The sequence below is a fragment of the Salvelinus fontinalis genome, chromosome 7 (assembly GCF_029448725.1).
Source record: "Salvelinus fontinalis isolate EN_2023a chromosome 7, ASM2944872v1, whole genome shotgun sequence".
NCBI classification, from domain to species: domain Eukaryota; kingdom Metazoa; phylum Chordata; class Actinopteri; order Salmoniformes; family Salmonidae; genus Salvelinus; species Salvelinus fontinalis.
Window position 1 is genome coordinate 55,963,356 of NC_074671.1, and position 27,500 is coordinate 55,990,855.

The 27,500-nt window shown below is 47.3% G+C and overlaps 1 protein-coding gene across 3 annotated transcripts in view; it reads right to left on the reverse strand.

The window, feature by feature from the left end:
• Positions 1 to 27,500, reverse strand: part of LOC129859789 (fibronectin type III domain-containing protein 3B-like) — a 157,031-nt gene that overhangs the window by 106,302 nt on the left and 23,229 nt on the right. For 2 of the 3 annotated variants that reach the window (XM_055929906.1, XM_055929908.1), the window contains exons 2-3: positions 19,852 to 19,994; positions 16,371 to 16,446 (exon numbers count right to left, since the gene is read on the reverse strand). In XM_055929906.1, the coding sequence (XP_055785881.1) occupies positions 16,371 to 16,446; positions 19,852 to 19,965 (190 nt within the window). In that variant the 5' untranslated portion in view covers positions 19,966 to 19,994. Of the gene's footprint in view, positions 1 to 16,370; positions 16,447 to 18,974; positions 19,417 to 19,851; positions 19,995 to 27,500 lie in introns of those variants that run through there. The other variant, XM_055929909.1, reaches the window with a different exon arrangement.

Below are 27,500 nucleotides of genomic sequence, written 5' to 3' on the forward strand. Positions count from 1 at the left end.
CACAGAGAGAGAGAGAGTGTAATGTTTACTGTTAATTTGTATTGTTCATTTAACTTTTGTATATTATCTACCTCACTTGCTTTGGCAATGTTAACACATGTTTCCCATGCCAATACAGCCCCTTGAATTGAATTGAATTGAGAGAGAGAGAGAGAGAGAGAGAGACGGAGAAAGCGCGCGAGAGAGAGAGAGACGATGCAGGAACTGTGGGAGACAGCACATCTGAATTAGCAGAGAGCAGACAGTCTGGGGTGGTTGAGGCAAATCTGATGCCACACACAGTCACAAGTCTGGTAGCCATGATGGATGAGGGCAGTGAGGATCAGTGAAGCAGGAAGTACATACAAAGTACTTCCACTACAAACGCAGCATCATAACTTATGATTGACATTCCAGAGCAAGTCGGCAGTCAGCTGAATAATTACAGACTTGGGCTCTAAAGACAGTGACAGAGAGAGTATAGTGTGTTCAGGTCCAAACACAGAACCTCAGTTTCTCTCGGTTCCACCAGCGCAGTTAGAGGAGCAACACTGCTCACAAACATCTGTACCAGGCTATGGTACTGTTATGATATCAATTATGATATAGAGTAATCTCTTCAGTCATCTCCTCTCCTCTTGTTAATGTACCATTAGACCCCCCTTAGCCTAGCATTAGCAAAACATGTATATGAAATAGCCTAGCGCTAGCTTAGCCAGACTTCCTGACTGCCCTCTCCTCTCCTCTGTGGGAGGAGAGGCCACCCCAGGGCTGTGTTTGCTGGGGTGGCCTAGTTCTGCTGCTGGTTGTGATCCAACCAAGCAAACGTCATGTCTGGAGCAAGGCTAAATTACCAACACCATAACACTCACACCACAGGAGGTTGGTGGCACCTTAATTGGGGAGGATGGGCTTGTGGTAATGGCTGGAATGGAATGAGTGGAATGGTATCAGATACATGTCCATGCATCCATGTGTTTTATGCCATTTCATTCGCTCCATTCCAGCCATTATAATGAGCCGTCCTCCCATCAGCAGCCTCCTGTGACGCACACACTGAGAGCCACACATACACACGTTTTCTAAACTGATTTCCTCTGAAAATGTCTGGAAATATAGTGGAGAATATGAACTGGAGATGTAGAGAAAGAGGGAGAGAGAGAGAGGGGAAGAGGGGTAGCTAGGGAGACAGGGAGGAAGAGGGGTAGGGAGGGAGGCAGGGAGGAAGAGGGGAAGGGAGGGAGGCAGGGAGAAAGAGGGGGAGGGAGGGAGGTTGGGAGGGAGGGAGGGAGGAAAAGGGGTAGGGAGGGAGGCAGGCAGGCAGGGAGGAAGAGGGATAGGGAGGGAGGCAGGGAGGAAGAGGGAGAGGGAGGGAGGCAGGGAGGAAGAGGGGGAGGAAGCGGGGTAGGGAGGGAGGCAGGGAGGAAGAGGGAGAGGGAGGGAGGCAGGGAGGAAGCGGGGTAGGGAGGGAGGCAGGGAGGAAGAGGGGGAGGAAGCGGGGTAGGGAGGGAGGCAGGGAGGAAGAGGGAGAGGGAGGGAGGCAGGGAGGAAGCGGGGTAGGGAGGGAGGCAGGGAGGAAGAGGGGGAGGGAGGCAGGGAGGAAGAGGGGGAGGGAGGGAGGAAGAGGGGGAGGGAGGCAGGGAGGAAGAGGGGGGAGGGAGGCAGGGAGGAAGAGGGGGAGGGAGGGAGGAAGAGGGGGAGGGAGGCAGGGGAGGAAGCGGGGTAGGGAGGGAGGCAGGGAGGGAGGAAGAGGGGGAGGGAGGGAGGAAGAGAGGGAGGGAGGAAGAGGGATAGGGAGGGAGGCAGGGAGGAAGAGGGGGAGGGAGGGAGGAAGAGGGGTAGGGAGGGAGGCAGGGAGGAAGAGGGGGAGGGAGGGAGGAAGAGGGGGAGGGAGGCAGGGAGGAAGCGGGGTAGGGAGGGAGGCAGGGAGGGAGGAAGAGGGGGAGGGAGGGAGGAAGAGAGGGAGGGAGGAAGAGGGATAGGGAGGGAGGCAGGGAGGAAGAGGGGGAGGGAGGGAGGCAGGGAGGAAGCGGGGTAGGGAGGGAGGAAGAGGGGGAGGGAGGGAGGAAGAGGGGGAGGGAGGGAGGCAGGGAGGAAGAGGGGGAGGCAGGGAGGAAGAGGGGGAGGGAGGGAGGAAGAGGGGGAGGGAGGGAGGCAGGGAGGAAGAGGGGGAGGGAGGCAGGGAGGAAGAGGGGGAGGGAGGGAGGCAGGGAGGAAGAGAGGGAGGCAGGGAAGTCGTCTCGATCTAATAACCCAGATCCTGATGACTCACTGTTCCCAATGTATGAATACACACACAACACACACACACACAGCGAGAGAGTGAAGAGGTGCAACTGCTGTTGGAGTGTAAACAGACTGGGAGTCTCATAACCATTTCCTGCTCTCCTCCCATCCTCCCTCTGTCTCTCTTTCTTTCTGTCCCACTTTCTCCCCCTCCCTTTTTCTCTCTCTCTGTCTCTCTTTCTCTCTCTCTGTCTCTCTTTCTCTCTCTCTCTCTGTGTCTGTCTCTCTCTCTCTCTGTCTCTCTGTCTCACTTTCTAGCCCTCTCTCTCTCGCTCTCTCTCTGTGTCTCTTTCTCTCTCTCTCTGTCTCTCTCTCTCTCTCTCTCTCTCTCTGTGTCTGTCTCTTTCTTTCTGTCTCACTTTCTCCCCCTCTCTCTCTGTGTCTCTGTCTCTCTCTCTCTCTGTCTCACTTCCCCCCCCCCCTCTCTCTCGCTCTCTGTCTCACTCTCTCTCTATCTCTCTCTCTCTTTCTCTCTCTCTCTGTGTGTCTGTCTCTCTCTCTCTGTCTCTCTGTCTCTCTTTCTCTCTGTCTCACTTTCTCCCCCCCCTCTCTCGCTCTCTGTCTCTCTGTCTCACTCTCTCTCTGTCTCTCTCTCTCTTGCCCTCCCTCCTTCCCTTCCTCCATCCCTCTACTTTTCTTTCTCTCCCTCTCTATAAACTTAAGCCCTGTCTCACCTGATATCCATCAGTGAAGGTCATTAGGAACTTTCTCTCTCTCTCTTCCATAGATGTTAACAGACTCTTCCTCCCTCCCTCCTCTCACTCTCTCCACATTTTCATCTGGGAAATTCCTGCTGTGTGAGTCACGGTCTGAACAGCAGGGTGTTTGTGTCCATCACAGAGAGACAGACAGAGAGAGAGAGAGAGAGAGGGACGGAGAGAGAGAGAGAGAGAGGGGGACAGAGAGAGAGAGAGGGAGAGATATAGAGAGACTGAGAGCGAGAGAGGTAGAAAGAGAGAGAGACCAAGGAAAGGAGAGAGAAAGATCGAGGGAAGGAGTGAGAGAAGGAGAGAGAGAAGAAGGAGAGAGGGTTCTTTAGAATGTCAGTGGAAAGAATACTGGAAATTCTAAATTAGCAGGGACTTTCCCTACTCAACGTTCCAGTGTGTGTGTGTGTGTGTGTGTGTGTGTGTGTGTGTGTGTGTGTGTGTGTGTGTGTGTGTGTGTGTGTGTGTGTGTGTGTGTGTGTGTCTGTGTGTGTGCTGTCCTGGGGCTTTTGGCTTATCAGACAAAAAGTAGGGACGTGGAAAAGGGAAGGAGAGAGGAAGAAGGAGAGAGAATGCAAGACATTACATTGCATTGACCCATGTTCTATATATCTCTATATTATGTATCTATTATGTATCTCTCTATCAAATTTCTTGGTCCCTCTTTCCTCTCCTTTTCTTTCCAGTCTCTCCTCTCACCCCTCGCTCCCCAAGGCTAAGCCCCGCCCCAGACCCTGACTTCCTGTTTCTTTCATCTCTAAGCCTATCACATCTGTCTCTTTCATCTCTGAGCCTATCACATCTGTCTCTTTCATTTCTGAGCCATTCACATCTGTCTCTTTCATCTCTGAGCATATCACAGCTGCCTCTTTCATTTCTGAGCCTATCACAGTTGTCTCTTTCATCTCTAAGCCTATCACAGCTGAGCGGAAAGAAAAGGGCTTTCCCCTACAAGCCAGAAAGAAGGAACGAAAGAGAAGACAAAGAAGCTGATGTTGAAGGGAAAAGTAGACCAGATAGGATGAGAGAACAGGACAGCAAGAGAGAGAGAAGAGAAGGAAAGAGGAATGACGTTTTCAGACAGACAGATAGAGGGATGGAGAAAGAGAGGAGGAAAAGCGAGAGCGAGAAGAGAGGGATGGAGAAAGAGAGGAAGAAAAGCGAGAGCGAGAAGAGAGGGATGGAGAAAGAGAGGAAGAAAAGCGAGAGCGAGAAGAGAGGGATGGAGAAAGAGAGGAAGAAAAGCGAGAGCGAGAAGAGAGGGATGGAGAAAGAGAGGAAGAAAAGCGAGAGCGAGAAGAGAGGGATGGAGAAAGAGAGGAAGAAAAGCGAGAGCGAGAAGAGAGGGATGGAGAAAGAGAGGAAGAAAAAGAAGAGCGAGAAGAGAGGGGTGGAGAAAGAGAAAAAGAAGAGCGAGAAGAGATGGATGGAGAAAGAGAGGAAGAAAAAGAAGAGCGAGAAGAGAGGGATGGAGAAAGAGAGGAAGAAGAGTGAGAAGAGAGGGATGGAGAAAGAGAGGAAGAAAAGCGAGAGCGAGAAGAGAGGGATGGAGAAAGAGAGGACGAAAAGTGAGAGCGAGAAGAGAGGGATGGAGAAAGAGAAAGAAAAGCGAGAGCGAGAAGAGAGGGATGGAGAAAGAGAGGAAGAAAAGAAGAGCGAGAAGAGAGGGATGGAGGAAGAGAGGAAGAAGAGTGAGTTGAGAGGGATGGAGAAAGAGAGGAAGAAGAGCGAGAAGAGAGGGATGGAGAAAGAGAGGAAGAAGAGCGAGAAGAGAGGGATGGAGAAAGAGAGGAAGAAGAGCGAGAAGAGAGGGATGGAGAAAGAGAGGAAGAAAAGAAGGGCGAGAAGAGAGGGATGGAGAAAGAGAGGAAGAAGAGCGAGAAGAGAGGGATGAAGGAAGAGAAAAAGAAGAGCGAGAAGAGAGGGATGGAGAAAGAGAGGAAGAAGAGCGAGAAGAGAGGGGTGGAGAAAGAGAAAAAGAAGAGCGAGAAGAGAGGGATGGAGAAAGAGAGGAAGAAGAGCGAGAAGAGAGGGATGGAGAAAGAGAGGAAGAAGAGCGAGAAGAGAGGGATGGCGGAAGAGAAAAAGAAGAGCGAGAAGAGAGGGATGGAGGAAGAGAAAAAGAAGAGCGAGAAGAGAGGGATGGAGAAAGAGAGGAAGAAGAGCGAGAAGAGAGGGATGGAGGAAGAGAAGAGCGAGAAGAGAGGGATGGCGGGAGGACTGCTCTAGTTGACCCCTGAGCTTCCAGGAAGCCAAGAATTCCAAATCTGAAAAAGCACTCTCTCAGTAGCACACAGATAGAGCAAAGGTTTGTCCCCCCCGTTTTGCCTGAAGTAGTAGAGTCCGAAGAGTTTCAGGCTTCAGTGAACTGGCAGACCAAACCAACTGTACAGGACGGGGGAGCGCAGTTGTCAGAGAGAGAGGAAGTAGGTTCACCCAGAATGTGGTCTCTCTCCCTCTCCCTCCCTCCCACCCTCTCCCTCCTTCCCTCTCTCTCTCCCTCTCCCTCCCTCTCCCTCTCTCTCAATTCAATTTAAGGGCTTTATTGGCATGGGAAACAAATGTTAAATAAGCAATAAAAATGAACAGTAAACATTACACTCACAGAAGTTTCAAAAGAATAAAGACATGTCAAATGTCATATTATGTCTATATACAGTGTTGTAACGATGTGCAAATAGTTAGTACAAAATGGTGTTTGTTCTTCACTGGTTGCCCTTTTCTTGTGGCAACAGGTCACAAATCTTGCTGCTGTGATGGCACACTGTGTGTCACGACCGTCAAAGAGAGGAGACCAAGGCGCAGCGTAGTAAGCGTACATTCTTCTTTATTAAAAGAACGAACACTGAACAAAACAAACAAAATAACAAAACGAACCGTGAAGCTCATATGGATAGTGCAGACAGGCAACTAAACATAGAACAAGAACCCACAAAACCAAAAGGAAAAATGGCAACCTAAATATGATCCCTCTGATTGGGAACCAATTCAGGTCACCATAGACAGACATATACCTAGACTTACCAAAACCCCTAGACATACAAAAACCCTAGACAATACAAAACAAGCATACCCACCCTCGTCACACCCTGACCTAACCAAAATAATACAGAAAACATAGATAACTAAGGTCAGGGCGTGACACTGTGGAATTTCACCCAGTAGATATGGGAGTTTATCAAAATTGGGTTTGTTTTCGAATTCTTTGTGGATCTGTGTAATCTGAGGGAAATATGTGTCTCTAATATGGTCATACATTTGGCAGGAGGTTAGGAAGTGCAGCTCAGTTTCCACCTCATTTTGTGGGCAGTGTGCAGATAGCCTGTCTTCTCTTGAGAGCCATGTCTGCCTACGGCGGCCTTTCTCAATAGCAAGGCTATGCTCACTGAGTCTGTACATAGTCAAAGCTTTCCTTAAGTTTGGGTCAGTCACAGTGGTCAGGTATTCTGCCACTGTGTACTTCCTGTTTAGGTCCAAATAGCATACTAGTTTGCTCTGTTTTTTTGTTAATTCTTTGCAATGTGTCAAGTAATTGTCTTTTTGTTTTCTCGTGATTTAGTTGTCTCCAAACATCATGCAAACCGAAACACACTCACTCAGACACTCCCTGCCCTGTGGGCCCAAATACCATTACACACCATCTGGAAAGGTTTTCAATCTCATGGTGACAGCTTTCCCAAACCTAGTGGAACCCAACACACTATACGCACACACACACATGCACACACGCACGCACGCACGCACAAGCACATATACACACACTTGCACACTAAGCCCACCCAACACTAAGCCCACCCAACACTGAGCCCACCCAACACTAAGCCCACCCAACACTAAGCCTACCCAACACTAAGCCTACCCAACACTGAGCCCACCCAACACTAATCCCACCCAACACTAAGCTTACCCAACACTAAGCCCACCCAACACTAAGCCCACCCAACACTAAGCCCACCCAACACTGAGCCCACCCAACACTGAGCCCACTCAACACTGAGCCCACTCAACACTGAGCCCACCCAACACTAAGCCCACCAAACACTGAGCCCACCCAACACTAAGCCCACCCAACACTAAGCCCACCCAACACTAAGCCCACCCAACACTGAGCCCACCCAACACTGAGCCCACCCAACACTGAGCCCACCCAACACTAAGCTCACCCAACACTAAGCTCACCCAACACTAAGCCTACCCAACACTAAGCCCACCCAACACTAAGCCTACCCAACACTAAGCCCACCCAACACCAAGCCCACCCAACACCAAGCTCACCCAACACTAAGCCCACCCAACACTAAGCCCACCCAACACTAAGCCCACCCAACACTAAGCCCACCCAACACTAAGCCCACCCAACACTAAGCCCACCCAACACTAAGCCTACCCAACACTAAGCCCACCCAACACTAAGCCCACCCAACACTAAGCCCACCCAACACTAAGCCTACCCAACACTAAGCCTACCCAACACTAAGCCCACCCAACACTTAGCCCACCCAACACTGAGCCCACCCAACACTAAGCCCACCCAACACTGAGCCCACCCAACACTAAGCCCACCCAACACTAAGCCCACCCAACACTAAGCCCGCCCAACACTAAGCCCGCCCAACACTAAGCCCGCCCAACACTAAGCCTACCCAACACTAAGCCTACCCAACACTAAGCCCACCCAACACTTAGCCCACCCAACACTGAGCCCACCCAACACTGAGCCTACCCAACACTGAGCCCACCCAACACTTAGCCCACCCAACACTAAGTCTACCCAACACTTAGCCCGCCCAACACTAAGCCCGCCCAACACTAAGCCTGCCCAACACTAAGCCTACCCAACACTAAGCCCACCCAACACTTAGCCCACCCAACACTGAGCCCACCCAACACTGAGCCTACCCAACACTAAGCCCACCCAACACCAAGTCTACCCAACACTAAGCCCACCCAACACTAAGCCCGCCCAACACTAAGCCCACCCAACACTAAGCCCACCCAACACTAAGCCCGCCCAACACTAAGCCCGCCCAACACTAAGCCTACCCAACACTAAGCCTACCCAACACTTAGCCCACCCAACACTGAGCCCACCCAACACTGAGCCCACCCAACACTGAGCCCACCCAACACTAAGCCCACCCAACACTAAGCCCACCCAACACTAAGCCTACCCAAGCTCCCTGGGTATAAATGTGTTTCTTGGATGAGAAGTTGACATTGAACCAGATTACAACTAAACCAGGTAAAGACAACATGACAACATGATGACTATGATGTCATCTTTAACTTATCAGGTCATTTAAATCAGATAAAGATGTATTTTCTGGTTCTAAAAAGATGTGGACAAAACGTCCTTTTGCAACCAGAATACAACCTGATTCATTGACTGCAACCAGTTTTGCGTGCAGGATAATTACAGTACAACATACTATATGTTACATACAACTAGCTGCTAAATGACTTAAATGCTTAGAGAAATGCTTAGAGAAAGATAGAGAAAGAGAGATATGGGAAAGGTCTCACGTGTCGGTGAGAGAGAATCAAAGAGTTTCTTGGCTCTGAGCAGATGGCACAAATGCACACAGACACAGACACACACACACAGACACACACACAGACACACACACAGACACACACACACAGACACACACACACACGCACAGACACACACACACACACACACACAGACACACACACACAGACACACACACACACGCACAGACACACACACACACGCACAGACACACACACACGCACACACACACACACACACACACACACACACACACACACACAGACACACACACACACACACACACACACACACACACACACACACACACACACACACACACACACACACACACACACACACACACACACACACACACACACACACACACACACACACACACACACACACACACACACACAACTGGATAAGAGACCACATCAATAGGGCCAGTGGAAGGGGCCACAACAGCCGCACTGCTCAGGAAATACATTAAACTATAACCACACTGCAACAGGTGCTCTGCTAGGAAATACATTAAACTATAACCACACTGCAACAGGCGCTCTGCTAGGAAATACTTTAAACTACATTACCCACACTGCAACAGCAATACAACAGAAAAAGCCTACAGATGTCCCTCACATACATCTATTATCCTGCCAGCTCTAGGATGGCTGTGGTAAAAGCACACACACACATTCCAGAGCATGGTGCTTTCACACACACTCTATAGTCACTGCCTTTGATGTGAGTGTGGGAACGTTCAGGGAGGGAGAGAGGGACAGGGGAGAGAGGGGAGAGAAGGTAAGGGAAAATAGTTAAGTGGATCAAAAACCAGCAGCATAACATTTTTATAATATTGGTCCATGGGACCCTTCATTATCTTTATCGGGAATACGGGAAGGAGCTTGGTTGGGAAGTACCGGTCACCAGTATTGAACCCTAGACAGAGTGGGAAACGAGTGAGTGAGATAGAGACTCCCGTCTTGAAGAATCTGTCTTTGGACAGTGCAGTATATTGGCTGGTGCAGTCAGAGCAGTGTGTGTACCACAGTACTCCAGTTAAACAGAGGTTACTTTATATTAAACTCCAGTCTCTGTAATACATGCGCATACACACACACACACACACACACACACACACTGCTCTGGGGTCTCAGTAATCACACTCTGTAAAGAACAGCTCAACTGGTCTTAACATCCAAGGTGGCTTAGCAGTTCAGACGTCTTTTCCGTATTGTCTTGTCGTGTCCTGTATATATATATATTTACACCTTTTCTTCACATATCTTTTATTTATTTTATTATCCAAGAACTCAACTACAAAAGCTTTCCTGCAAAAGCTTTCCTGCAACCCGCTTCACCAATTACAATAAGTATTATTTACCTCATTCTGAAAATCCATCGTGGAAGATAGCCATGGGCTAATTCAGAAGCTAGCCTGAAAGCTAACCAGAAGCTACTCCGATAGCTAGCCAGAAGCTAATCTGTAGCTGCCCCGAAATTAGCCGGTTTGCTAGCTAGCGTTGGTGTTTCAGCTGCCCACGTTTTGCGGTCATCAGCTATTCCTTTAGCTCGATAATCTACCGGCACTTTTGTGCAACGCGACTCGGACCGGAGCATCCCGGGACTTTTTTTATTTTTTTAGTTTTTTTAGTTTTTTTTAGTTTTTTTTTTCTTCTTTTTTTTTTTTTTTTTTTCTCTCTCAGTTTCCCCGGATTCCAACCGCAGGCTCTGGACACTTGCACCTTGATTTCGCAGCTAGCTAGCTGCATACCGTGTGACTATTGGCTTACGTCGACCCCGGAGCAAACTCAAATCATGCTGGAGCTAGCCAGCTGAGGAGTTCCATCACCATCCGGACCCGTTTCTTTTGTTGCTGCTGCAGATACGGAACCCCACCGGGCCTTCACGACTGACTGCCGACGTTATCTGGACGAGGGATTTATCCAACCGGCAAATCCGTCCCGACGTTACCTGAACGCTCACCTGAGGCCCGCTAATCGTTAGCTGTCCTATCGGCTGCTACCTGAACAAAACCCCACTACACGGAACCTACCGACGGAAACGCACGAGGTATCTACAAACAGACCTCCATCCTATGCTGCTACCGATAGCCATATACCCGGCCAGCTGTCTGGATCGCCACGACCCCAACCAACCTCTACTCACTGGACCCTTACTGATCACTCGATTAAGCATGCCTCTCCTTAATGTAAATATGCCTTGTCCATTGCTGTTCTGGTTAGTGTTTATTGGCTTATTTCACTGTAGAGATTCTAGCCCTGCTCTCTATACCATATCCAACCTCTCAGTTCCACCACCCACATATGCGATGACATCACCTGGTTTCAATGATGTTTCTAGAGACAAGATCTCTCTCATCATCACTCAATACCTAGGTTAACCTCCACTGTATTCACATCCTACCATACCTTTGTCTGTACATTATTCCTTTAAACTATTTTATCGCCCCCAGAAACTTCCTTTTACTCTCTGCTCTAGTAGCTCTAGGCGACCAATTCTCATAGCTTTTAGCCGTACCATTATCCTACTTCTCCTCTGTTCCTCTGGTGATGTAGAGGTGAATCCAGGCCCTGCAGTACCTGGCTCCACTCCTATTCCCCAGGCGCTCTCTTTTGATGACTTCTGTAACCGTAATAGCCTTGGCTTCATGCATGTTAACATTAGAAGCCTCCTCCCTAAGTTTGTTTTGTTCACTGCTTTAGCACACTCTACCAACCCGGATGTTTTAGCCGTGTCTGAATCCTGGCTTAGAAAGACCACCAAAAATTCAGACATTTTTATCCCCAATTACAATATTTTCAGACAAGATAGAACGGCCAAAGGGGGCGGTGTTGCAATCTACTGCAAAGACTGCCTGCAGAGTTCTGTTATACTATCCAGGTCTGTTCCCAAACAATTTGAACTTCTACTTTTAAAAATCCACCTCTCTAAAAACAAGTCTCTCACCGTTGCCGCCTGCTATAGACCACCCTCTGCCCCCAGCTGTGCTCTGGACACTATATGTGAACTGATTGCCCCCCATCTATCTTCAGAGCTCGTGCTGCTAGGCGACCTAAATTTGAACATGCTCAACACCCCAGCCACCCTACAATCTAAGCTTGATGCCCTCAATCTCACACAAATTATCAATGAACCTACCAGGTACCACCCCAATTCCGTAAACACGGGTACCCTCATAGATATCATCCTAACAAACTTGCCCTCCAAATACACCTCTGCTGTTTTCAACAAAGATCTCAGCGATCACTGCCTCATTGCCTGCATCCGTATTGGGTCAGCGGTCAAACGACCTCCACTCATCACTGTCAAACGCTCCCTGAAACACTTCAGCGAGCAGGCCTTCCTAATCGACCTGGCCGGGATATCCTGGAAGGATATTGATCTCATCCCGTCAGTAGAGGATGCCTGGTCATTTTTTTTAAATGCCTTCCTCACCATCTTGAACAAGCATGCCCCATTCAAGAAATTTAGAACCAGGAACAGATATAGCCCTTGGTTCTCTCCTGACCTGACTGCCCTTAACCATCAGAAAAACATCCTATGGCGTTCTGCATTAGCATCGAACAGCCCCCGTGATATGCAACTTTTCAGGGAAGCCAGAAACCAATATACACAGGCAGTTAGAACAGCCAAGGCTAGCTTTTTCAAGCAGAAATTTGCTTCCTGCAACACAAATTCAAAAAAGTTCTGGGACACCGTAAAGTCCATGGAGAATAAGAACACCTCCTCCCAGCTTCCAACCGCTCTGAAGATAGGAAACACTGTCACCACCGACAAATCCACTATAATTGAGAATTTCAATAAGCATTTTTCTACGGCTGGCCATGCTTTCCACCTGGCTACCCCTACCCCGGACAACAGCACTGCCCTCCCCTCTGCTACTCGCCCAAGCCTTCCCCATTTCTCTTTCTCCCAAATACAGTCAGCTGATGTTCTTAATGAGCTGCAAAATCTGGACCCTTACAAATCAGCCGGGCTAGATAATCTGGACCCTTTCTTTCTAAAACTATCTGCTGAAATTGTTGCCACCCCTATTACTAGCCTCTTCAACCTCTCTTTCGTGTCGTCTGAGATCCCCAAAGATTGGAAAGCAGCTGCGGTTATCCCCCTCTTCAAAGGGGGGGACACCCTTGACCCTAACTGCTACAGACCTATATCTATCTTACCCTGCCTTTCTAAGGTCTTCGAAAGCCAAGTCAACAAACAGATTACCGACCATTTCGAATCACACCACACCTTCTCCGCTATGCAATCTGGTTTCAGAGCTGGTCATGGGTGCACCTCAGCCACGCTCAAGGTCATAAACGATATCGTAACCGCCATCGATAGGAAACAATACTGTGCAGCCGTATTCATTGACCTGGCCAAGGCTTTTGACTCTGTCAATCACCACATCCTCATTGGCAGACTCGACAGCCTTGGTTTCTCTAATGATTGCCTCGCCTGGTTCACCAACTACTTCTCTGATAGAGTTCAGTGTGTCAAATCGGAGGGTCTGTTGTCCGGGCCTCTGGCAGTCTCTATGGGGGTGCCACAGGGTTCAATTCTTGGACCGACTCTCTTCTCTGTTTACATCAATGATGTCGCTCTTGCTGCTGGTGATTCTCTGATCCACCTCTACGCAGACGACATTATTCTGTATACTTCTGGCCCTTCTTTTGACACTGTGTTAACAACCCTCCAGGCGAGCTTCAATGCCATACAACTCTCCTTCCGTGGCCTCCAACTGCTCTTAAATACAAGTAAAACCAAATGCATGCTCTTCAACCGATCGCTGCCTGCTCCTGCCCGCCTGTCCAACATCACTACTTTGGACGGCTCTGACTTAGAATATGTGGACAACTACAAATACCTAGGTGTCTGGTTAGACTGTAAACTCTCCTTCCAGACCCACATCAAACATCTCCAATCCAAAGTCAAATCTAGAATTGGCTTCCTATTCCGCAACAAAGCATCCTTTACTCATGCTGCCAAACATACCCTTGTAAAACTGACCATCCTACCAATCCTCGACTTCGGTGATGTCATTTACAAAATAGCCTCCAAAACCCTACTCAATAAATTGGATGCAGTCTATCACAGTGCCATCCGTTTTGTCACCAAAGCCCCATATACTACCCACCACTGCGACCTGTACACTCTCGTTGGCTGGCCCTCGCTTCATACTCGTCGCCAAACCCACTGGTTCCAGGTCATCTACAAGACCCTGCTAGGTAAAGTCCCCCCTTATCTCAGCTCGCTGGTCACCATAGCAGCACCTACCTGTAGCACGCGCTCCAGCAGGTATATCTCTCTAGTCACCCCCAAAACCAATTCTTCCTTTGGACGCCTCTCCTTCCAGTTCTCTGCTGCCAATGACTGGAACGAACTACAAAAATCTCTGAAACTGGAAACACCTATCTCCCTCACTAGCTTTAAGCACCAGCTGTCAGAGCAGCTCATAGATTACTGCACCTGTACATAACCCATCTACAATTTAGCCCAAACAACTACCTCTTTACCTACTGTATTTATTTATTTATTTATTTTGCTCCTTTGCACCCCATTATTTCTGTCTCTACTTTGCACTTTCTTCCAATGCAAACCAACCATTCCAGTGTTTTTTAGTTTTTATTTTACTTGCTGTGTTGTACTCACTTCGCCTCCATTGCCTTTTTATATTTTATTTATTTATACATATATCTGTTTGCCTTCACCTCCCTTATCTCACCTCACTTGCTCACATTGTATATAGACTTATTTTTTTTCACTGTATTATTGACTATATGTTTGTTTTTACTCCATGTGTAACTATGTGTTGTTGTATGTGTCGAACTGCTTTGCTTTATCTTGGCCAGGTCGCAATTGTAAATGAGAACGTGTTCTCAATTTGCCTACCTGGTTAAATAAAGGTTAAATAAATAAAAATAAAATAAATAAAAACACACTGCTTCACCCCAACTCCCACTAAATCCAGTGACCTGAGTGTGTGTGTGTGTGTGTGTGTGTGTGTGTGTGTGTGTGTGTGTGTGTGTGTGTGTGTGTGTGTGTGTGTGTGTGTGTGTGTGTGTGTGTGTGTGTGTGTGTGTGTGTGTGTGTGGTCGTAGTGGGGGGTCTGTTCCAGTGACCTCTCCTGTCTGCTTCCTCAACCTGAGTGTGCAAAGTAACACCATCTACACACACAGACACACTGTCTAACCCTAAAGCCTGTCGCATGCTATCTAGTCCAAACACCTCCTGCATATATTACGGGGAGTTTTAGAGAAGTTGTTATTGGTTCTTGTGTTCATTAGTTTCCCCCCGCTGTTCTTTTCTCTCGAGGCAAGTGGAAGTTCAGTAGCTGAAGTCTACGCCCCTTCGTCTATGATTGGTCAACGGTAGAGATGGGAACTATGGATGGATTTTTCTATGAAGTGTGTGTTGTCATTCAACGCGAGACGACTAGTTTTCATGCACATTTTGTTCACTTGTGAAATATTGCACCAAATGTCTTAGCTAGCTGTAAAATTGCATGTCTTGGGCCTCCCGAGTGGTGCAGTGGTCTAAGGCACTGCATCGCAGTGCTAGCTGTGCCACCAGAGATTCTGGCTCGTGTCCAGGCTCTGTCGCAGCAGGCTGAGACCGGGAGACCCATGGGGCAGCGCATAATTGGCACAGCGTCGTCTGGGTTAGGGAGGGTTTGGCAGGCAGGGATACCCTTGTCCCATCGTGCACTAGTGACTCCTGTGGCGGGCTGGGTGCAGTGCAAGCTGACACGGTCACCATTTGTACGGTGTTTCCTCTGACACATTGGTGCGGCTGGCTTCCGGGTTAAGCGGGCGTTGTGTCAAGAAGCAGTGCGGCTTGGCTGGGTTTCAGGGGACGCACAGCTCTCGACCTTCGCCTCTCCCGAGTCCGTACGGGAGTTGCAGCGATGGAACAAGACTGTAACTACCAATTGGGGAGAAAAGGGGTACTCCCCAAGTGTTTTTACAGACTGAGACCTCTGTAAAAACACAAAAATATATTACAGATTTCTTGATTTATCTTAGATTAATTCGGACTATTTGAAGATTTGTTTAAGACTACCCAGAAACACAGCGTGACCCTGATTCAGCCCACTGCAGTAAAAGGTTATTAATGGAGTATGCGACCACAGACGTTGGCTTTCGCCTAGCCAAGTTCTGCTAGGAGCAAACAGAACCTAGTCTGCAGGTGCCTTAACCCATACGCTGTCTGGCCCAACCTGTACCTGACACTGGGCTGGAAACCTGTCCTACCCACTCAGAGACTCTGGCAGTACAACCAAATCTTCTCCCTGCCTGCCTGCCTGTCTGGGTGTCTGTCTGTCTCTTTGGCCTCTGACAAAAGCTCTGAGACCTAATTGAATTACACACTGGGTGGAGGAGGAGGGTTGGGGTAATTAGCTAGAATAACATAGGGCAGGGGGGCTGTCTGAGTCAAGACTGTACTGTCTGAAAGAGACCCTTCATCAGAGAGGGGGGGGGGGGGGGGCGACAGAGAGAGAGACAGAGACAGAGAGAGACAGAGAGAGAGAGATAAAGGCCCTATTCAGGATGGGGGACGACAGAGAGAGACAGAGACAGAGACAGAGACAGAGAGATAAAGGCCCTATTCAGGGTGGGGGATTTACATCTCACTCTGTTGTGATGTCATCAGAGTGAGACACACCCTTGGATTTACAGGAATCCCCCAGGTCTATAATAGCTTGTTATATACCAGTATGTTTAAAGTACAACACAAGCCATCGAATATCACACACACACACCTAGCTAAGGACAGTGTTGTGATGTCAACAGAGAACAGGGATGAGGTCATCAAAACGAGACAGGTGTAACTGGGGCTCAGGGTTGTGATGTCATAAGCGTGTGACCTACCCTGGATGCATTGCAGCGAGCCGTCCTCCGCTCTGATGGTGAAGGTCTCCCCTGGATTCACCTGTACCAGGATCACCTGCCGAGACCAGAGAGACAGATCAGACAAAACACAACGATCACAGACCGGTTCAGACACAACACAATGATATCAGACCGGTTCAGACACAACACAACGATATCAGACAGGTTCAGACACAACACAACGATATCAGACCGGTTCAGACACAACACAACGATCACAGACCAGTTCAGACACAACACAAACTTCACAGACAGGTTCAGACACAACACAACGATATCAGATCGGTTCAGACACAACACAATGATAACAGACCGGTTCAGACACAGCACAACGATATCAGACCGGTTCAGACACAACACATCGATTACAGACCGGTTCAGACACAACACAACGATATCAGTCCGGTTCAGACACAACACAACGATATCAGACCGGTTCAGACACAACACAACGATATCAGTCCGGTTCAGACACAACACAACGATATCAGACCGGTTCAGACACAACACAACGATATCAGACCGGTTCAGACACAACACAACGATATCAGACCGGTTCAGACACAACACAACGTTCACAGACCGGTTCAGACACAACACAATGATCACAGACCGGTTCAGACACAACACAACGATCACAGACCGGTTCAGACACAACACAACGATCACAGACCGGTTCAGACACAACACAACGATCACAGACCAGTTCAGACACAACACAACAATCACAGACCGGTTCAGACACAACACAACAATCACAGACCGGTTCAGACACAACACAACAATCACAGACCGGTTCAGACACAACACAACGATCACAGACCGGTTCAGACACAACACAACGATCACAGACCAGTTCAGACACAACACAACAATCACAGACCGGTTCAGACACAACACAACAATCACAGACCGGTTCAGACACAACACAACGATATCAGTCCGGTTCAGACACAACACAACGATATCAGACCGGTTCAGACACAACACAACGATCACAGACCAGTTCAGACACAACACAACAATCACAGACCGGTTCAGACACAACACAACGATATCAGTCCGGTTCAGACACAACACAACGATATCAGACCGATTCAGACACAACACAACGATATCAGACCGGTTCAGACACAACACAACGATCACAGACCGGTTCAGACACAACACAACGATCACAGACCGGTTCAGACACAACACAACGATCACAGACCAGTTCAGACACAACACAACAATCACAGACCGGTTCAGACACAACACAACGATCACAGACCGGTTCAGACACAACACAACGATCACAGACCAGTTCAGACACAACACAACAATCACAGACCAGTTCAGACACAACACAACGATATCAGTCCGGTTCAGACACAACACAACGATATCAGACCGGTTCAGACACAACACAACGATCACAGACCAGTTCAGACACAACACAACAATCACAGACCGGTTCAGACACAACACAACGATATCTGTCCGGTTCAGACACAACACAACGATATCAGACCGGTTCAGACACAACACAACGATATCAGACCGGTTCAGACACAACACAACGATCACAGACCAGTTCAGACACAACACAACAATCACAGACCGGTTCAGACACAACACAACGATATCAGTCCGGTTCAGACACAACACAACGATATCAGACCGGTTCAGACACAACACAACGATATCAGACCGGTTCAGACACAACACAACGTTCACAGACCGGTTCAGACACAACACAACGATCACAGACCGGTTCAGACACAACACAACGATCACAGACCGGTTCAGACACAACACAACGATCACAGACCGGTTCAGACACAACACAACGATCACAGACCAGTTCAGACACAACACAGCAATCACAGACCGGTTCAGACACAACACAACGATATCAGTCCGGTTCAGACACAACACAACAATCACAGACCGGTTCAGACACAACACAACGATATCAGTCCGGTTCAGACACAACACAACGATATCAGACCGGTTCAGACACAACACAACGTTCACAGACCGGTTCAGACACAACACAACGATCACAGACCGGTTCAGACACAACACAACGATCACAGACCGGTTCAGACACAACACAACGATCACAGACCGGTTCAGACACAACACAACGATCACAGACCGGTTCAGACACAACACAACAATCACAGACCGGTTCAGACACAACACAACGATATCAGTCCGGTTCAGACACAACACAACAATCACAGACCGGTTCAGACACAACACAACGATATCAGTCCGGTTCAGACACAACACAACGATATCAGACCAGTTCAGACACAACGATATCAGACCGGTTCAGACACAGCACATCGATAACAGACCGGTTCAGACACAACACAACGATCACAGACCAGTTCAGACACAACACAACAATCACAGACCAGTTCAGACACAACACAACGATCACAGACATACCTGAGAAGTAAACAAAGACGTTACTCACACTCAGTCAGGACACACACACACACACACACACACACTCTGACAGCCTCCAGGCCTCAAACACTGAAGACCACTGCATATATTTGGGGGCTGTTTGAGTGTGAAGCATCTTACCATCATGGTGTCCATGTGGAGATTGTTGAGACTGTGGCTGTAGACATGGAACACATGTCCTGCCATGGCACATTCATACACACCACACACACACACAAACCCCGCAAACCCACCACACACACACACACAAACCACTCAAACACACACTATACGTGCTACAGGTGAGTCTTCCTCCCAGCCCGTTCATATCCCCTCCTGTTCAATCCGTGTCTTCCCATAGCGACGTGAAGCTGCTCTCTCCCTTTCCCCTCACACGCAAACGGAAACACACACTTCCTGCATTGTCTGCTGCTGCTGTTGTTGCTATGGGAACCATGGCGCGTACTAGCGGGCGGCCCAGGTTTACAGAGGAGAGCCTCATCACATAGAGACACGCCCACAGGGTTTGTAGTGATACAGTACTACATCGACGACAAACAGTCTGTATGTTCATGTGTTATGTCTTCAACTGTTATCTGAGGGCTTTTTCCTCTACAGGTAGACGACACACACACACACACACACACACACACACACACACACACACACACACACACACACACACACACACACATACACAAACAGCCCGTCTCTGTGTCTGGGTCTTCTGCAGATAGTCATCTGACCAGCCTGTCTGACAGTCCTCTTTGATCTCTAGTAGGAACCTTCTTTATTGGGTGTTACAATGAAAACGCTCCTTAAGGATTTCCCTCAGGGAAGGACTTGAGCGGGACACCTTCACACTAGCCGATCTGCGTTTGGCATTTGTTGCAATGTGTGTGTGTGTGTGTGTGTGTGTGTGTGTGTGTGTGTGTGTGTGTGTGTGTGTGTGTGTGTGTGTGTGTGTGTGTGTGTGTGTGTGTGTGTGTGTGTGTGTGTGTGTGTGTGTGTTACCAACCTGTTGCGCTGCGTCTCCATTAACCATGTGTTGCATCAGCGGCAGCTCCCCGTTCAGCAGCGGAGGCGGAGCTAAGTCCATCAGCTGGTCGGTCATCATCATGGTGACGTACATTCATGGATACACACACTGGCCTGGCCTACCTTTAGAGAGAGAGAGTTAAATACTACATTACATACACACACTGGCCTGGCCTACCTTTAGAGAGAGAAAGTTAAATACTACATTACATACACACACTGGCCTGGCCTACCTTTAGAGAGAGAAAGTTAAATACTACATTACATACACACACTGGCCTGGCCTACCTTCAGAGAGAGAGAGAGTTAAATTCTACATTACTATATAAATGACATAGAGTACACATACAGACTGGTCTGGCCTACAGAGAGAGAGAGATTAAAAGGCCTACAATGTTCAATGTTCATTGAAACAAACTGTACATCACAGAGTTTAAAACTGTCCCATGAGATCACATGGTCAGTTGACACACACACAGAACCACTTTAACTCTAGATGCTGACGTCAGCACTACACTACACCCCCTCCCCCCACACACACACACACACACACACACACACACACACACACACACACACACACACACACACACCACTCTCTGGAGGCAGGTGAGGTAGGTGTTGTAACTGGGGGCTGCTGAGTGATATCACTACTAAAGAGCTGCTGACTAATGACTATAGGAGCAATGCTGCTGTTCACACACACACACGCACACACGCACACACACACACACACACACACACACACACACACACACACACACACACACACACACACACACACACACACACACACACACACACACACACACACACACACACACACACACACACACAAAGAGACACACACACACACACACACACACACACACACAAAGAGACACACACACACACACAGAGAGAGAGACACAGACACAGAGTCAAACAGACACACTAGGACTGGCCTAAAAATCCTATCTCAATGTTTTCAAATTCATGGGCCATTCACGATTAATATAGCTAGATTTTGTTTAATATTTTCTCTAAATAAGCTTTGTTGTACAAATACTGGTAAAATACACTGCATTTCAAACAGCAATAATCAAATGAATTCAGGGCTTGTGAAATTCTACCTAGGCTGTCATGGATTCCCCCGGTACTGATGCTCCTTCCCTGCACCAGTTCCGGAGGTCTACGTCACCGACCTTCTAGGTGTCACAGGACCGTTTCATTACGCACACCTGATTCCAATTCCCCTGATTAGTAATTGTATATAGAGTTGAAGTCAGAAATTTACATACACTTAGGTTGGAGTCATTAAAACTTGTTTTTCAACCACTCCACAAATTTCTTGTTAACAAACTATAGTTTTGGCAAGTCGGTTAGGACATCTACTTTGTGCATGACACAAGTAATTTTTCCAACAATTGTTTACAGACAGATTATTTCACTTATAAATGCACTGTATCACAATTCCAGTGGGTCAGAAGTTCACATACACTAAGTTGACTGTGCCTTTAAACAGCTTGGAAAATTCCAGAAAATTATGTCATGGCTTTAGAAGCTTCAGATAGGATTATTGACCTCATTTTAGTCAATTGGAGGTGTACCTGTGGATGTATTGCAAGGCCTACCTTCAAACTCAGTGCCTCTTTGCTTGATGTCATGGGAAAATCTAAAGAAATCCGCCAAGACCTCAGAAAACAAATTGTAGACCTTCACAAGTCTGGTTCATCCTTGAGAGCAATTTCCAAACGCCTGAAGGTACCACGTACATCTGTACAAACAATAGTACGCAAGTATAAACACCATGGGACCACGCAGCCGTCATACCGCTCAGGAAGGAGACATGTTCTATCTCCAAGAGATGAACGTACTTTGGTGTGAAAAGTGCAAGTCAATCCCAGAACAACAGCAAAGGACCTTGTGAAGATGCTGGAGAAAACAGGTACAAAGTATCTATATCCACAGTAAAACGAGTCCTATATCGACATAACCTGAAAGGCCGCTCAGCAAGGAAGAAGCCACTGCTACAAAACCGCCATAAAAAGCCAGACTACGGTTTGCAACTGCACATGGGGACAAAGATCGTACTTTTTGGAGAAATGTCCTCTGGTCTGATGAAACAAAAATAGAACTGTTTGGCCATAATGACCATCGTTATGTTTGGAGGAAAAAGGGGGATGCTTGCAAGCCGAAGAACACCATCCTAACCGTGAAGCACGGGGGTGGCAGCATCATGTTGTGGGGGTGCTTTGCTACAGGAGGGACTGGTGCACTTCACAAAATAGATGGCATCATATGGCAGGAAAATGATGTGGATATATTGAAGCAACATCTCAAGACATCAGTCAGGAAGTTAAAGCTTGGTCGCAAATGAGGATTTTTACTAGGATTAAATGTAAGGAATTGTGAAAAACAGAGTTTAAATGTATTTGGCTGAGGTGTACGTAAACTTCTGACAACTGTATGTGCCCTCTGTTCACCATTGTCTTGTGGGTTATTGTTCCCATGTCTGTTGGTCTTGTGAGTAGAGGTCGATTGATTATGATTTTTCTATGCCGATACAGATTATTGGAGGACCAAAAAAAGCTTTGAATGAACAATGGACACTTACGTCACGCCCTGGCCTTAGTTATCTTTGTTTTCTTTATTATTTTAGTTAGGTCAGGGTGTGACATGGGGGATGTTTGTGTGTTTTTGTCTCGTCTAGGGTGTTTGTATTGTCTAGGGGGTGTTTGTAGAGTTCATGGGGTTGTGTTCATTGTAGGTGTTTATGTAAGTCTATGGTTGCCTAGATTGGTTCCCAATTAGAGACAGCTGTCTATCGTTGTCTCTGATTGGGAGCCATATTTAGGCAGCCATAGTCATTAGGTAGGTTGTGGGTGATTGTCTATGTGTAAGTTGCCAGTGTCTGCACTTATTTGTTTTGTATAGCTTCACGTCGCCGGTTTGTTGTTTTGTAGTTTTGTTTAGGGTTCTTCAGTACGTTGTTTAAATAAATACATAATGTATTTATATCACGCTGCGCCTTGGTCCTCCTCACTTAAATGTTACGACGAACGTGACAACTTATTTTAACTTTATAATACATAAATAAAATCTATTTAGTCTCAAATAAATAATGAAACATGCTTAATTTGGTTTCAATAATGCAAAAACTCAGTGTTGGAGAAGAAAGTAAAAGTGCAATATGTGCCATGTAAAAAAGCTAACGTTTAAGTTCCTTGCTCAGAACATATGAAAGCTGGTGGTTCAATATTCCCAGTTAAGAAGTTTAAGGTTGTAGTTAATATAAGAATTATGACGCGTCGACTATTTCTCTCTATGCCATTTGTATTTCATATATCTTTGACTATTGGATGTTCTAATAGGTACTTTAGTATTGTCAGCCTAATCTCAGGAGTTGATAGGCTTGAAGTCATAAACAGCGCTGTGTGTCAAGCATTGCTAAGAGCTGCTGGCAAACGTAGGAAAGTTACAATGAATGCTTACAAGCCTGCTGCAGCCTACCACCGCTCAGTCAGACTGTTCTATCAAATATCAAATCATAGACTGAATTATAATATAATAAATACACAGAAATACGAGCCTTTGGTCATTAAAATGGTGAAATCTGGAAACTATCATTTCGAAAACAAAACGTTTATTCTTTCAGTGAAATACAGAACTGTTCCGTATTTTACTGAACGGGTGGCAACCCTAAGTCTAAATATTGCTGTTACATTGCACAACCTTAAATGTTATGTCATAATTATGTAAAATTCTGGCAAATTAGTTCGCAACGAGCCAGGCGGCCCAAACTGTTGCATATACTCTGACTCTACGTGCAATGAACGCAAGAGAAGTGACACAATTTCCCTAGTTAATATTGCCCGCTAACATGAATTTGTTTTAACTAAATATGCAAGTTTAAAAATATATACTTCTGTGTATTGATTTTAAGAAAGGCATTGATGTTTATGGTTGGGTACATTCGTGCAACGATTGTGCTTTTGTTAAATCATCCCGTTTGGCGAAGTAGGCTGTGATTCGATGATAAATTAACAGGCAGCGCATTGATTATATGCAACGCAGGACAAGCTGGTTAACCTAGTAATATCATCAACCATGTGTAGTTAACTAGTGATTATGTGAAGATTGATTGTTTTTTATAAGATAAGTTTAATGCTAGCTAGCACCTTACCTTGGCTCCTTGCTGCACTCGCATAACAGGTAGTGAGCCTGCCACACAGTCTCCTCGTGGAGTGTAATGTAATCGCCATGATCGGCGTCCAAAAATGCCGATTACCGATTGTCATGAACTTGAAATCGTCCCTAATCGGCCCTTCGGCCATGACGATTAATCGGTCGACCTTTGGCTTGTGAGTACCTGTGCTTAGTAGTTTCGGCTTTCGTGCTACGTGTATTGTGCACTTGTTATTACAGGTCTCGTCCCGTGTAATCTTTAGAGGTTTATCCTCGCTCTTTTTGTTTGGGTTTCATCCCCGTGTATTTTATATACATGTTTGTTTTGGGCTTTTCACGACACGTTGTACTTTGGGTGGAGTAATAAAACCCCCTATTACGTATTCCTGTGCCTGTCTCCAATCCTTATACAACGCGACAGCTTTCCACAACCATAAGACCTACTAATAATGTCATTATTTTATCAAAATAGTTTAGTCTGCTTTTTTGCTGTTGTTGCAATAGTCACTGGCTTTCAAGTCTGTCTATGCTCCTCTTCTATTACACCTTTTACTAGAACCATGCATGATGCACTGCCACTATTAACCACTAACTTCTTGTAACAGGCATTAGAGAAAAGGAACACAGGTCTCATCAACAATCTCTCAAGCACAAGCCCACGTGCTGCTTAGTAGCCAGCTAATCTTTATATTTCAAATTTAGCCAACTTGGATCTATCTGTTGGCTGACAAGGTTGAACAGTTGAATTGTTATGAACACTCTTCTGTCCATCTCCAGCTGTTTGAACAGCATGCTAGCCGGTCCACTTTGTTCAGATCTTTAAATCACGTGGCCAACCTTATTTCCAACAATAAGAACGAGTTGCCAATTCCTTATATAATTGTGTTTACTGCGTATTGCACATTTATAAAACACAGACCAGACAGCTAGTGTTTCTCTTTGGCTAAAACGCTGCTAGCGGAACCTGGTACTGCGATGCCGCGCGCGACAAGCTGTGGATACATTTTCCAGAATCAGTGTTCGTTGATTCTCCCGTTTAGTAGCGTCTGCTTTTCACGCAGTTTGACGAGTTGAGACTCCTCAACCTGCGTGAAGAGCAGGCGCTACTTAATTGGATATATCGCCCTGCCCTAACACACACACACACACACACACACACTCACTCACTCACTCACTCACTCACTCACTCACTCACTCACTCACACACCATAGAGGGAGAGCAGGAGAGAAAGAGGAACAGAGAGAAACAAAGGGAGTGAGAGGAGGCGAGATGGAGGGAGAGATGGTGCACTGTCTGCAAAAGTAATGTGGGTGAATTAGACAGAACTGATGACCCTATACTGACGCCGCGTTTCACACACACACACACACACACACACACACACACACACACACACACACACACACACACACACACACACACACACGGAAACCCACATACATGAAAACCCACACACACACTGAAACCCACACACACATGGAAACCCACACACACACGGAAACCCACACACACACACGGAAACCCACACACACATGGAAACCCACACACACACATGGAAACCCACACACACACACGGAAACCCACACACACACACGGAAACCCACACACACACACGGAAACCCACACACACATGGAAACCCACACACACATGGAAACCCACACACACACGGAAACCCACACACACATGGAAACCCACACACACATGGAAACCCACACACACACGGAAACCCACACACACACGGAAACCCACACACACACGGAAACCCACACACACACGGAAACCCACACACACACACGGAAACCCACACACACATGGAAACCCACACACACACGGAAACCCACACACACACATGGAAACCCACACACACGGATACACACACACACACACACACATTATTCCTTCCCTAGTGTACTGTATAAGGGACGGTATTGATTTCCAGAGAGGATAAAAGTCTGATTGAAAAATTCCAGAGGAACACAATCATCCACTTGTCTGGAGTGTGTGTGTGTATATGTGTGTGTCTGCTGTTAGACAGAGAGTCCTGTGTAAGAGCGCCTCTCTAATATAACATTAAACACGAGACACTAAGGTGTCATACACCCACACTTCCCCACAGATAAAGAGAACATAGTCATTCAGAACCTGACCTCAGCATGCCACAGTCATCACACACACACACACGTCAGCTTGTCCCTCCTGACCTGAGGCTTCTCATCCACCTAACAGACTGTCTGACCCACATCAAGTCTCCCTCACATGACAGAGAGGGAGAGAGAGAGAACTTTTGTCAGTGGAATGTTTACTGTTGATTTTTTATTGTTAAATTCACTTTTGTTTATTATCTATTTCACTTTCACTTGTTTCCTATGCCATATATTTCCTCTTGAATTGAATTGAGAGAGAGAGAGAGAGAGAGAGAGAGAGAGAGGAGAGACTGGAGAGAGAGAGAGAGAGAGAGAGAGAGAGAGAGAGAGAGAGAGAGAGAGAGAGAGAGAGACTGGAGAGAGAGAGAGAGAGAGAGAGAGAGAGAGAGAGAGAGAGAGACTGGAGAGAGAGTGGAGAGAGAGACTGGAGAGAGACTGGAGAGAGAGACTGGAGAGAGAGATTGCAGAGAGAGACTGGAGAGAGAGACTGGAGAGAGACTGGAGAGAGACTGGAGAGAGAGACTGGAGAGAGACTGGAGAGAGAGACTGGAGAGAGAGACTGGAGAGAGAGATTGGAGAGAGAGACTGGAGTGAGAGACTGGAGAGAGAGATTGGAGAGAGAGACTGGAGAGAGAGACTGGAGAGAGACTGGAGAGAGACCGGAGAGAGACTGGAGAGAGAGATTGCAGAGAGAGACTGGAGAGAGAGACTGGAGAGAGAGACTGGAGAGAGAGAATGGAGAGAGAGATTGCAGAGAGAGACTGGAGAGAGAGACTGGAGAGAGAGATTGGAGAGAGAGACTGGAGTGAGAGACTGGAGAGAGACTGGAGAGAGAGACTGGAGAGAGAGATTGCAGAGAGAGACTGGAGAGAGAGATTGGAGAGAGAGACTGGAGTGAGAGATTGCAGAGAGAGATTGCAGAGAGAGACTGGAGAGAGAGACTGGAGAGAGAGACTGGAGAGAGACTGGAGAGAGAGACTGGAGAGAGAGACTGGAGAGAGACTGGAGAGAGAGACTGGAGAGAGACTGGAGAGAGAGACTGGAGAGAGAGACTGGAGAGAGAGACTGGAGAGAGACTGGAGAGAGAGACTGGAGAGAGACTGGAGAGAGAGACTGCAGAGAGAGACTGGAGAGAGAGACTGGAGAGAGAGACTGGAGAGAGAGACTGGAGAGACTGGAGAGAGAGACTGGAGAGAGAGACTGGAGAGAGAGACTGGAGAGAGAGACTGGAGAGAGACTGGAGAGAGAGACTGGAGAGACTGGAGAGAGAGACTGGAGAGAGAGACTGGAGAGAGACTGGAGAGAGAGACTGCAGA